A 13,451-nucleotide genomic window follows, 5' to 3' on the forward strand; every position below is an offset into this window, starting at 1 on the left:
AATAAGCAGCATGCTGTGTGGAAGACTGAAACCCTCAGTTCCTTTTTTATCCTGACTTTGTAAAAAATGGTGATGCCTGATCATAAACTTGTACATTTAAGTCTGTACGGCCTGAGGATAAATTAAATGTAGAGCATCCTTAGAGAGCTAGATGAACAGTCCATGAGTTATCAGTGATCATTTTTGCAAACCGATTATCTTGGAGGTTAGTAAATACCAGAGGGCTGTAATAGGGAAATGTATCTTTAAAAAGGACAAAAAAGAATGATTTGGGGAATCTGAATGTTTGTAAAATTTATATTCCTGACAAGTATTAGAACAAATTATTAAATAGACAATTTGTAAGCATCTAGAAGATATGAGAACAGTAAAACAAAAGCTAACATGAATTTACCAAGAACATCCCTCTGTCAAAGTCACACAATTATCTCCTGTAACAGAACAGCTTGCCTAATGGGCACAGCTGTAGATATACCAACTTTTAACTGTTGCAAATTGTTTTGATGCTATCCCATGCCGTATTTCCAGTAGCAATCTTTGGAAGTTAATTAGATCAGGGGCAAAATGTTTCAAAACCCAGCATCAATAATAACATTTTTATTATCAAAGCAGATGAGCAAACCAAGTGGTTTTAACTTATTTAATTGATAGCTTAGAAAACAAATAGAATATACCCCAACGGCATTTGCAAAGGCCAAGTTAAGATAAGCCAAAGTGCTTGATAAGCAAAAATCAGAAGTCAGAATCATCTTGATAGTTAGAGAAATTGATCAAAAATCAATGCATAAAAGTGCAAAATAATGTACAGAATCAAACGTAGAAATACAAAAGGGGAAAAGAGCAGCTAATGAGCATTATTGTGGGAACAGATCCAGTGATTATAATTATTGCAAGCTAAACATGTATCAGTCACATGATACTGTAGCAAAAAAAGAAGCTAAAAATTTGCATTTTGTAAATGACTACATCAGACTAATAAGATATTATCTGTTCATGTAAGATTTGCCTTGTTATTTTTCTTAGATGACAAAACTATTTATGGGTGAAATTGTCATGAATAGATTCTTGTGCATCTGGAAAGCGCATAACAAACATGGGAACCAATATACATCTTTCTTAAGAAATCAATTTGCCTGTAGCACCCCTGTTGGCTCTTAAACCTAAACGCAAGTAAATATTGAATTGCTATTTTGAAAATTTGCCCTTGGCCATTCAAAAGAAAATCATTTGAAATAAATTATCATCTAAATTTTCCTCAGCCATAACAATTTCAATATATTTGATCACATAATTTTTGAATATACCTCTTCACTTTCACAGTTTCTTAAGGCATACTTCAGGCTCGTACTTCTCACTTTCTCCAACATGCTTTAATGATTGCAATAAATAGGACCAAAAAACTCTCTTTAGGTGTTAATGGGCTTTTATCAAACCAAAGCATATCAATCAATAAACAGCAGCATATAATCCTGTCTTAGTCTTACCATTAATTACTGGGGTATAAACAACAATTCCAACCAAGTTTGGATCAGATACAGTAGTGTCCAGAATAAGGCCACCAATACTGAAAAACAAAGTACAATATTTAGAATACGGCAAACAGGTACATTAATACATTAATTAGTATTTCAAAACTTTTTTTTTTTTTTTTGAATTTTAGTCTTGTATTATCTTCAAGCCATGATTTTCTGCTCACTTCATCTTTTTTTCCCCGTTACTTTGTCCTCTGCTACAGACTAACATTGCTACAGTTGCAGATTTAGATATTAAAATTGACTTCTTGTATAACAAAGACCATAGAGTTTCAGACAATCACTTGACTTTTAAGATTCATAGCTTTCATTTGATTAATTCACCTCTTAGATCAGTGTGCAGTTTTGATAGGAAGCTGCAGGAGATGAATACTTCACTGTTTCTTATATTTGATACAGTACATCTCTGTTCAGTCATTTCCACAGGCTACTGCTGGCTTCCCCACTCATTCCCATCTACGATTTAACTACGTAACTTCATAATTTTTGGAAGGTTAAAGTTTATTCCCACTCCACATTCTAGGGGCTCCTTGAAAGTTTCTTTCAAGCACAGTCAGGTGTTATATAAGATATACAGAGACACAGATGAGAGACATCAAGACAAACAAAGACAAATAGACTTACCTGCTTATAACCATGGCAGTTATAACAGGCTCCCATCCTGAATGGAGAACAGTTCTGGTAGCTGGGTGTTTGGCAGCTATGACAATCCCCATAGGAGTCAGAGCCAAAAAAAAGGCACCAACTAGAGGAGATACGTAGTAATATGTCTCTAAAAAAAAACAACCACAGAAAAACAAAATAACTGTTTTGCTTTCCAGACATTCATAAAAGTTATTCCTAATGTAGAAGTCTAAAATAAACTATATTCTACATCATTCAATTGAGGAATTTTCATAGTCTTTAGCACTACCGTACCTAACTTTTCAACTACTGCATCAAACAATATGGTGTAACATCTGCCACCTGTGATCACCTTCTCCCATCCCATCAAGGACAGAACTATCTGTGTAAAGTAGAAAGTTTTTAAAAACATTTTTATATGATGCTTGATGATAAAAATGCAATAGAGATGTGGAATATAAAACATTGTTACATGTCTGCTAAAAAAAAAAAACAAACAACATATTGAAAATGCATTTTGTTTATATATACATTTGTAGGATCTGTAAACCTCCCTCTTTCCAAAGCACAGATAATATGCTAATCTCCCCAGAAACAGCATATCTAAAATGATGCAGGCACAATATGTAATACTGAAACATTTATATCAGTAGTTCAGTTGCTTTATAACCTGCCTGAAAGTCTGGAAATTCACAGCCACAATTCTGCTGCCTGCACCTATCCATCAGACTGGCATCATATTTCATAGGAACACAATTGCAAATATCAGTAAGGGAGTACCATCATAAAACAAAACTAATAATGCAAAGGGCTGCCTCCAGAAGGAATAATATTTTTCAGATTAGCTCAGTCAGAGAGTCCCATCCACTCGGAAGCTATCCCAGTGATCCAATTCAACTGTGGCAAATATACGTATAACTTACACAAACACCTCACATTTACATACATTTAATTTTATGAGCAGTGTGGCAGTGTATTTAATATTAAACACTTTTTGTTTAAACTTTCAGAACTTGGACAACTCAATGCAAAATATATTTCAAATAAACAGGTTGAAGTAGTTCACATAGAACGCATAAACATTTGAACAAAGAATATCCAGTATATATAAAAATATCCTACCCAAGCATTATGGCTTATTACAAAGTCTGCAAGTTCCAGCAATTACTACTTTGATGTTATCTTGGTGAAGGGATGGAGAACAGCTAAAATTACTCCTGAAGGAATTGCTGTAGTGTTCTTAGAAGTTACTATCCTTCTGCATTGACTGGTAACAGCCTCTGCAGCAGAGCCAGCAGAAAAGAGACTAAGATTCCTATCACTTTGTAAGCTAAAAGTAGAAAGCTATCAGAATGAGAATGAGACAAAACCCAAAAGAGAAGTAATTTTTCCTTTCCTTTTCTAACTACTCTATAGTATATTATCTCCTTCCTTTGTGGTGCCTTTTGTGTTTTTTTTTGGTCATTATTCCTCCTTCTATGAACTAAGAGGTGTTTAATGTGAAAAGATCTGACTCAAAAGAGTACACATAATACATTACTCCTTTATTTGATAATTACAGTTTTTTAAAATCAAGCTTATAAGAGAAAAATGTATTGATGTAAAGTTCTTGTCATGCGGACCACTATTTACTGCCCAAGTAAAGGCATTCGTCCCTCCACTTGCAAAGAAGAAAGATCTCTGTGCATACTGCAGTGGGTCCTGTAGAATGGATTTCCTGTGGAAATCTGTTTATGAAAAACTTTGAGACTTCCTTCTCTTCCTCTTTTTTTTTTTTTTTTTTTTTTTTTTTTTTCTTTTTTCTTTTTAAGATGTTAATCACATTATGTTCCTGCTACTTGGTCTCACTCCCTCTATGTCTGTTCTGTCTGAGAACTGGCTGAATGGCAGGTCTCAGAGGGTTGAGATCAGTGGCAGGGGCAGTAGCTAGCAGTGTCCCCTGCGGTCAATACTGGGTGCAGTACTGTTTAACTTACTCATCAGTGACTTGGATGAAGGGATAGAGTGCCTTCTCAGCAAGTGTGCTGATAATACAAAACTGGGAGGAGTGGCTGATACACCAGAGTGCTGCAGTGCCACTCAGAAGGATCTCAACAGGCTGGAGAAATGGGCAAAGAGGAAACTCTTGGAATTCAACAAAGGCAAGTGCAGGGTCCTGCACCTGGGGATGAATAACCCCATGCACCAGTACAGCCCGGGAGCTGATCTGCTGGAAAGGAGCTCTGAGGAGAAGGGCTTGGGGGGTCCCAGTGGACGACAAGTTGACCATGAGCATTGTTCTCTTGAACAATGTTCTCTTGTGGTCAGTGGTATCCTGGGCTGCAGCAGGAAGAGCATTGCCAGCAGGTCAAGGGAGGTGATCCTTGCCATTTGGACACAAACTTGGGTTTGTGTTCTAGGACCCTGCTTGAGCAGGGACGTTGGACTAGATAATCTCCAGGGGTCCCTTCCAACCTCAACCATTCTGTGATTCTGTGATTATGACATTTTTACCAACACAAGAAAGGAAATTAAAGTTCAAAAAGGTATGTAATTTTACAACAATTTCTTTTTTAATCCCAATAACAACTTAAATAACTTGTTAGAACATGTTGAGGAGAAAAGAGAGGATTTAACTATCAGCAGCAGTCTCCAAGCATGGAAAATTTGTCCAAAAATATAGTCCAGGAATTACAAAGAACACTAAGAATAAGCATTCTTCTACTCAAAGTAAAATACATTGTATAATTCCTTTCTTCTGGGAAAAAAAAAAAAAAAGTAAGTACAAAGATATAACAGAAACCAGTCCAGCAAATGAGCAATAAATACTAACCAAGAGATATTTAATAAGCATCTTATAAATAAATAAGTGAAATATGAAATATATGTATGCATATATCATCCTGCCACATAAATGTTTTCTAAGATGTTTTAAAAAATGAAAAAAGAAAAAAAAAAAAGAAGAGAAGACAGTCTTGCTAGTGTATAATGATTCATGAACTATAACCAAAATAAATACAATTTATATGTGCAGTGCAACAGGACTGTACTATTTCAGAACTCAGCAAGCAGCCAGAAGCAAGGGCAGCTTTACAAGTCTTAGAAAACACAATTAACCCATGGATGATTTTCAGTCCTTTCACTAGTTGAAGTCAACATATTTTAAGTTAGTGAACAGTAGCTACTGGGAGAAAAAAAAAAAAAAAAAAAAAAAAAAAAAGTGTATCTATATAATATAACACAAGCTGTCATTTTTACAGCAAACAAAGCAAATGTTAGATGAATCTGCAAGAAAGTGAATTGATGTTTTATAGCAGGAAAAGAAAAAAAGTGTGTAGTGATATAGAAGACAATATGAAAGAAAAGCAACTGGTGTTTTTTTTGCATACTAAGGCCTGACTCAACAATACTCAGCAATGGCTTAAGTTTGTTCCTCTGAGTCAACAACAAGTAAGAGGAGATATTTTTTTGGCCTTAATTTTCAATGTTTTAACCTAAAATAACTTTTATACCTGAGGCTTTTAAATGGAGTTGGACATAAACCAGATTATAAAAGCTACCCATTGCTACAAGACTGTGTCACAGCTTTTCCTGAAAAGAACAAAAGTCAGAAGTGGTTCTCAGGAGTGGGTGATCTTCAAGGGCAAGATGAGGCCAGAGCTTAGATTATTCAAAAAGTTGCTAGTACTTTATTTGAATTCCCTGTTTAATTAAAAAAAAAAAAAAAAAAGAGAGAGAGAGAGAGAGAGAGAAAGAGAGCTAGAGGGAATGACAAACAAATAAATAGGGCATCAGTCATCCCCATGCTGCTAAACAAGGAGGAAATCAGGTATGCTTACTAATAAATTTACAAGTTTTAGCCTACACAACTGAAATTCACCCTACCCAGGTTTGAAGGCAAAGACGATGTAAAATTTAAGCTTAAGGCAGCTGTTCCCTAATAGAACTTTATATTCGACTTCCCATCTATTAAGTTTAATTAAAACCAGAACTGTAGAAGCCATTAATAGTTTCGAAACATATCACAGAAACTGTCACAAGTGAGCTATGATAGGTTCCAGTGCCCTGCAGACCCCGTGGAATGGCTCAGCTCCCGTCTGACTCTTGGAAAGGACTTTCCTTTAGCTAGGGGAGACTCTGCTGGCAGAACAACTTACTTGAATCTTAAAAGACTCTAACCTCAAGATGCATCTTTTGAGGAAGGTTGGGCCATCATCCTATTCATAGTTAATCCACAGAAAAAGAAAATTTATTCTACGATAGCTGGAGAAGGGGCAAAGGGAATAAATGACTCCCCTTTTGGGACTCATTTCATGCCACTTTTGAAAGCTTTGTGCAGTTTAGCTTACATAGCAGGAGGAAACTTGGTCAGCCTGCTCTGATGGCTCTGATATAGAGTTTGTAACATCCAGCACAGCAAAATCAGCTCCTAAAAACACTCAATATCTCTTCAGTGAACTCCTGACTGTGACCTTACATCAAAAAGGAAGGAGGGAAGAGACAAGACCTTGCTGATCTTCAGTTATTTTAAACCCTCATCCCTGTGGTAAAAACACTGACAGCAATCACACAAGCAATTGGGGAACTCCGATGTTTAACATTTTGCTGCTTATGCAGGGTGTATACTGTGGTGCACTGTTTGGTGCGGTGCCTCTGAAAACACAGCCTCTAGGTGTGAACGGGAAATGCTCTATTTCAGAGGCAAAATTAGGAACCCGACAGTAACGATGGGGGATCCCGCCGTCTGGCTTCTCAAACTAGATCCGAGGATGCTTGAGAGGCGACGGCATGTATTTAATCCCCTCTCCGTGAGGAGAAGAGGGCAGCTTGAAGCCCTCACAGCGTTACAGGGGGCGAGCAGAGGGTTTTTTCTGTCAGGGCGCCCCGCTGCCGTCGGCGGGCCTGGGGAGCCCTCTAGCGCCCGGCGGGCCGCCGCACTGACAGGGAGCCGGGGAGAAAGGGTTTTCCTCTAAAAGAAACTCCTCGTCCCCCTTCACTGGTCAATGAGGTGTTTAACAGAGCACTGCAAGGCGTCGTGATGTTATGCGGTGTATTTAAATGGCTCTAAGTGCAACGCGCAAAAACGTGGAAGATTTTCTTCCATTTTTTATTTTTTTTTAATGCACGCTGAAGGTCTGGCTATTGAAGACATGACGTGAATTAGCTAACAGATTCAATTGGTTTCAGCGTTTAACGGACAAGTTAGTCTACGATAATTGTCTCAGGAAGGAAAATGATTAGATTATCTCTGAGGATGCGATTCACGGAGTAATTTAGAAGTGCAGACACAGTCCTTTCCAGGGCATTAAGGCAGAGCTGTTAACCTGGTGCCATTCAAATCCGCAGCTCTGATGGGTTTGTCATTATTTTTGAAACAGCCAAATGATTTTTTAAAGAGATTGTATATATGATGGGGGACAAATGAGATGTTTAATATGCCCCTAACCTGGGTAAGTATGCTACCATCCTTTTTCCTTGCCTCTTCTAGGCATGCCATGAAGCATCTGCTGTACACCTCTGTTACAAACAAGCAGAAAACATTTAAATAAATAATTTCACCCTTTCAGGCCTATTATTTGAAAACTTCACATAGAGCTAGAACCTTCCATCTTTGCCAGCACACTTGAGTAATCAGGCTAGTAAATTGTAGGGGAAACTCTTTCATTCAGAGGACAGTCCAGAGGTGGCCTCAACCCGTGTCACTACTAGCTCATAAACCGTGTACTTCCTTATAACATTCCCTCTGCGCTTGTTGCTCTACTTCAGAGAAAGCAGGGAAGTGGCAGAAAGAGCATAAGGACATCTGTGCTGAGTGCAGCCAAGAGTCTCATCTAGACCAGCATCCTGTTTCTGACCATGGCCAACAGTTAAGGCTTGTGGAAAACTGGTAAGAAAACTGCAGGTTTACAGCGATGCTTCTTTCAGTGTGCTCTGCCAGGTTTTGCTGCTCTTTGCCTCACGGATGGGATTTCATCACTCTACTTGCTATCTGCATCTTTCTCTTCAATACTCGTCCATAGATTACTCTCTGATTAATTTATCCAACAAGGTGTTTTTTTTTTTTTTTTTTTAAATCACTTTGGTCCTCCTAATACATGCTGGCAGTAATTTCCACATCCCAGTCATATACTGTGTGAAAAAGTTCCTGTAACATTTAAAAAATAAAACAAAACATTGTTGCCTGATCATTTTCTGAATGCCTCTTCCCTGCCTTTCACTGCTTTATATACTTCTCCTAAACTGAAGCTCCTACAAACTTATATTCCTTGTTACTATTTTATAGTTCAGCTAAATCTTGGAAACCACACATTTGCAAGGGCTTTGTGGGTTGTTCTTACTTTAGAAAGACTCTCTGTTTCCTAAGAGAAGAAAATACAAAGACATTGAACAAATATAAAGAGCAGAAGCAGTCATTTTAGTGATAATTAGATAATTACTGATATCACCAAAAGAGAAACATTTCTAGAAGACCATATAGAAAGAAAAGTGGGAGTAACTCTTAGAAGCATACATGAGAGCACTACTTCTTCCTCCTACACGTGTGTGTGATCTGCTTTTGAGCCGCAGTGGCTTGATACAATGTGAGTGTACAGCTGTAAAAATAACAAAGGACCAATTCAAGCTGGCCACACTTCTTACGTTATTCCTCTAAGAGACATTAGGTCACCTGTAACTAGAAATGTAAATTTCTAAACAGACGTGAAAAGAAGAAAGAAGAAAGTCCAAGTTTCTTTCCCTATCTTCTCATTGAGTTTGAGTTTTTGTTGTTGTTTTTGGTGGTGGTAGTGTGTTTTAAGAATAAATAATGTTTTAGGAGAAACTGAAATATTAGTAGTAATTATTAAATTTTTAAAAATAAGAAACATGCTGTGCTAAATTTATGTAAAGCACAGGAAGCAATACTAGATGTATTCACAAAATGACATATATTGTTTACATGCAAATGACAAATGTAGCTGCTATTAAAATCCAATTGTGTGCCATACCAGTGCACCTAACTATGTTTTTCCTGTAACCAGAACTGAAAAAAATTGAAAGGAGTAGAAGAAGGTGTTTAAAAACAGAATCACTATTAGAATCACTATTTCTCATTTACAGTATTTGAGTCTCTGTGGATTCAACTTAAGCAATTTTATAGAGAACATTACAATGCTCCAAAACTAATATTTGGAAGGAAAAGCTCTAGGAAACAAATTAAACATCACTGGTATGTTCATTATAAAGTTGTTTGCAGAGTAAAATTTTAAAAGACAAAATAGTGTGACCTATGTAGCACAAGTGTCTAAGAAACCTCACTTGGAATACTTACTAGCTGAAATTTAAAGTGTAAGTCCAACATTAATGACTCTAAACCAGGCACAGCCCTGGCAAGAAGAAATTTAACCATAACCGTAGCCCCAATCTAATCTTAGCATTAACCCAAGCTTGGCATCTTCTGCCAACTCCACAGCTCCCCATATAGGTAGTACATGCCTTCCAGTAATCCTGGCCAGCTCTCTGCTGCCTTCCATCCAGCCACTATAGCAGCTTCCCTGGCACTTCACTGACCAGCACATGTTCTAATTTTGAATTGAAGTCAAATCAACCATATCAACTGCAAGGACCTGAAATCTCTTTTATGTGGAATAACCCTAAGCTACAGTCTAGTAGAATTCCTACTAGAATTTGGGGCATAACAATAAGTCTAGAAAAACAAACTTTAATGAGCTAAATTAATTATTATCCCAGCCCTAGCATTAGCAACAGACACTACATTTTATGCAAATAGGTGTTTCTCTGCTGTTCTCCTCACCAAAAAAAAAAAAAAAAGAAAGAAAGAAAAAGGAAAAAAAAAGTTAAAAGTCTTTTGTTTTTCATTATAAGTCTATAAAGTCTTTAAAGACTATAAAGTCTTTAAAAGCAGTATTTAAAGGAAGTATTTGAGAATTAAGTTACTTTATTAGAATATAGATTTAAAAACACATTAAAATATAGTTAATAAATACACAGTACAATTTAAGTTTTAACAAAAATATATAAAATATTAAAAATGGATGTATTGTACACTGATGCATTTAAGATGACATGTCAACACGTTTAAAATATGATAAATCAAATACCAAAAATATAGAATTGTAGGTTGAAAGTGAAGAAATGAAACGGTAAGTCACTCCAAGGTAGCTTGAAACTTATTTACATACCTTTTCTGATTGATGTTGTAATATTTACATAAAACAACTCATTTTTTTTTTAAACGAAAAAGACTTGAAAAATGAGCACAGATGTAAAGAATTTATGCAGGGATGTCAACATATCTGGTAAAACTATCATGAACAGTACAAAATTTGTACTGTTTGTATAGTACAACAGTGCTATATTGTACTACAATTGCCCATAGTTAAGTATTTTAAAGTACAATATACTTTAAGCAGCTTCTCTGGAAGGAGTGAGCTGCAGTAATAATTTAATTTTGAATATGTTTCTGAACAGTCTTTTTCTCCTGCAAGAAGGTGTTCTCATACTTTTTGTTTCTTCATGGGGAATAGAGGAGGATATGAAGAAACAGGAAGAAAAAGATTGATTTTCAAGTTCCTCTTTCTCATTTTCCAAGCTCATATCTCTTTCTCTGACAATCAAGAATTTCACTACATCTGCCAAAATACAAGCATGTTTTTAATGATAATAATTATTGGCATATTCATTTTTAGAATTCGTCTTGTGGCAATGAACCTTGTTCAGTAATCTGCTCCTTTATGAGAGTAGGATTTAGACACTTTGGGGCCTAGAAATCAGAAAGCCAGTTTTCTAAGGGACTATAGAAACATGCAAATAGCTATTAGAAGAGAAGAAAAGCAGACTGTAAAAAAAAAAAAAATAATAATTTGGACCTGTTTATGTGTAATTCCCCTATAATTCATAGCTATAAGTGGGAAAATAAACAAATAGTGAAGAACTTCACCAAGAAGCCAGAGAGAATTCATGCATCAGGCAGGATTAGATCATTGTTTTCTGTAGTCAGTAGCCAAGGAAGGCCTTTCCTTTGCTGCTCAGCTTTTCACAGCAGTTATTCATTTTTTCACCTTTCATGGAAGAACTGCTGTTCTGAAGAAAGCTAAAGCTAAATTTTCAGATTTACGTTTGAAATATATTCACCAAGTTTATTAGACAAAACAAAACAAAGAAAATCAAAGACAGTCAGATCATTATTTGGAGAAGCTGGAAGTGGTTACGTTGTTCACTGAAAAGCAGAAGGAAATGGTGGGAAAGATTGTAAAATCACGCTTGGGACCAGGGAACAAGAGGGAGACATGGAAGTGTCAGTGAAACAGATAGGAAAGAGTGGAGAATATATATAGGAAGCAGGAGTAGGGAAGCTGAGGAAACAAGGAGGTATTGCAATACTTGATAGGAATCAGAAGGAAACTCGTTTTGCGTAATTAATTTAAAAGTCATAGCAATCACAAAGCACAAATTGATCTAAAATTATGCTTCACTTCTTTGAATACATACTTGTAGTCTTGCTATTGTTACTTATGTTACTTAAATTATTGCCATTTTGATTTCCAAGCATATGTATAGTTGCAGCTCAAGATATATTTGAATGGTGTCTAAAACCACACACTACCAAAAAAAAACAAACAAAAAAAATGTCAAAGCAGAGCTCATCTCCTGTAAAGTAGCTGATTGAGATAGCCAATTTAACACCTTCCCCTCAGTGCAAAAGAACAATTCAATAAGGCTCTGGGAAGCAAATAATTGATTCAGAGATGGGCATCCAAGAAAACCTGGGTGAAGACAGCTTCCCCTCTCCTCTCACCCCAAAAGAAAGAGGACTAAATTCGGCAGCTACAATTTCTAATTCACGTGTAGTTTGGCTGTGATACTATGAGAGTCTTTTGCCTATTACAAGACTGTGCCAAGACAGTGGTTAGTGATTAGATAATAATATAGTGATTAGATAAAAAGAAAGAGTATGATATGATGTTGAAACCAAAGATCATTCAATCATTCAACAATATAAAGGTTGTCAAAAAACATGTCAGTTTAACACATTTTCGAAGCTTCTCCTTCCCTGCCTTCTCCCCACCACCCCCACCCAAGAAAGGCTTCTAGGGAGATATATACTTAGAAATATACTTACCAAGGCAAGTATAAAGACCCTGACTTATCCATGCTAGAATAGCAAGAGTGATGAGATCTCCAAAACTTGCTGCTATCGGAGTGGCAACATTGTCAGGATTAATACCAGTTTTCTTTGATCCAACAATAACTCCAACCATTATTATTCCTAGAGTCAATGAAGAAGAAAGTACAGTAATCATATCTACTGTTGTAATCCCATGGGAAATTTCAAGATAATGGCAATTTCAAACCTAATAAATAAGAAGTCTGTGCTTTTGTCCCGGGATGATCATTCTTCTCACCTAACTGATTTCTGCATTTTTAAATTTTAGCCATTCTTAAAAACTAAGTTAGATATTTGAAAAAAAATCCAATAAGTACGCAAAAAAAATGAGCCATCTGTACAATCAACTATTTTGCTTATGGTTAGAATTAGCACAACTGAAATCGTAAATCAACCACTTCCTGAAGAAAAAATATTCAGTGTATTATTTCTACACTCCATTAACTTTAGCTGACTGAAATTTAAATGGCTCCACAGTGAAAACAACATAAAATTCAATACTTGGATGTCAGATATTGTGCAGGGTTTCCAGCTAAGTACTCAACACCAAAAGTCAAGAAGCTACACAATAATTTAAACTGAAACTAGGCAACACATGAAAATGTAACTTGCTACCCACTTAAAGCATTACAAATTGAGGCTATTGGTTTCTATTTTTTTTCCTACATACACCAACGCTAACTTTTAAAAAGACATTTCCCTACAGAATGGTTACTAAAAATAAAACTCACATTGCTATTAACATCCTTCTTTGGTATAACTTGACGTAATTTACCCCTCATCATACAATACACAAAAGCACTTCAACTGTGTATACTATTCCTCATGTTATTTTAAAGAATTTTTGAAGAATTGGTATTACAAATTTTCATGTATTTTAGCAAGTAATATTATGTATTGTAGGGTAAATGAGTTTACTTTCAGAGAAATTGCCTGAAGAGTTACACTCCAAGAAACTTACAAAAGAAAGAACTGAAATGATCTTGTTTGATCACAATATCTGAAAAGCACCTGTTTCATGCATAGGAGGCAGAAACTTAGAAAGTAATTTCCTGTGCTGGCCTATCACCAGATAACATTAAAAATTTCTCTTCATGTCCAGCTTATACATAAGTGGAAAAAACACGCTCATGTTCCCCTGTTCTCTTGCT

The 13,451-nt window shown here is 36.1% G+C and overlaps 1 protein-coding gene across 2 annotated transcripts in view; it reads right to left on the minus strand.

Moving 5' to 3' along the window:
• SLC41A2 (solute carrier family 41 member 2) overlaps positions 1-13,451 on the minus strand; it is a 59,048-nt gene that overhangs the window by 24,737 nt on the left and 20,860 nt on the right. For both annotated transcript variants that reach the window (XM_082751868.1, XM_082751869.1), the window contains exons 6-8: positions 12,256-12,402; positions 2,157-2,304; positions 1,485-1,564 (exon numbers count right to left, since the gene is read on the minus strand). In XM_082751868.1, coding sequence (XP_082607994.1) covers positions 1,485-1,564; positions 2,157-2,304; positions 12,256-12,402 — 375 coding nt within the window. The remainder of the gene's footprint in view (positions 1-1,484; positions 1,565-2,156; positions 2,305-12,255; positions 12,403-13,451) is intronic.

This window comes from Aythya marila, assembly GCF_965140915.1.
Source record: "Aythya marila genome assembly, chromosome: 1".
NCBI lineage: Eukaryota > Metazoa > Chordata > Aves > Anseriformes > Anatidae > Aythya > Aythya marila.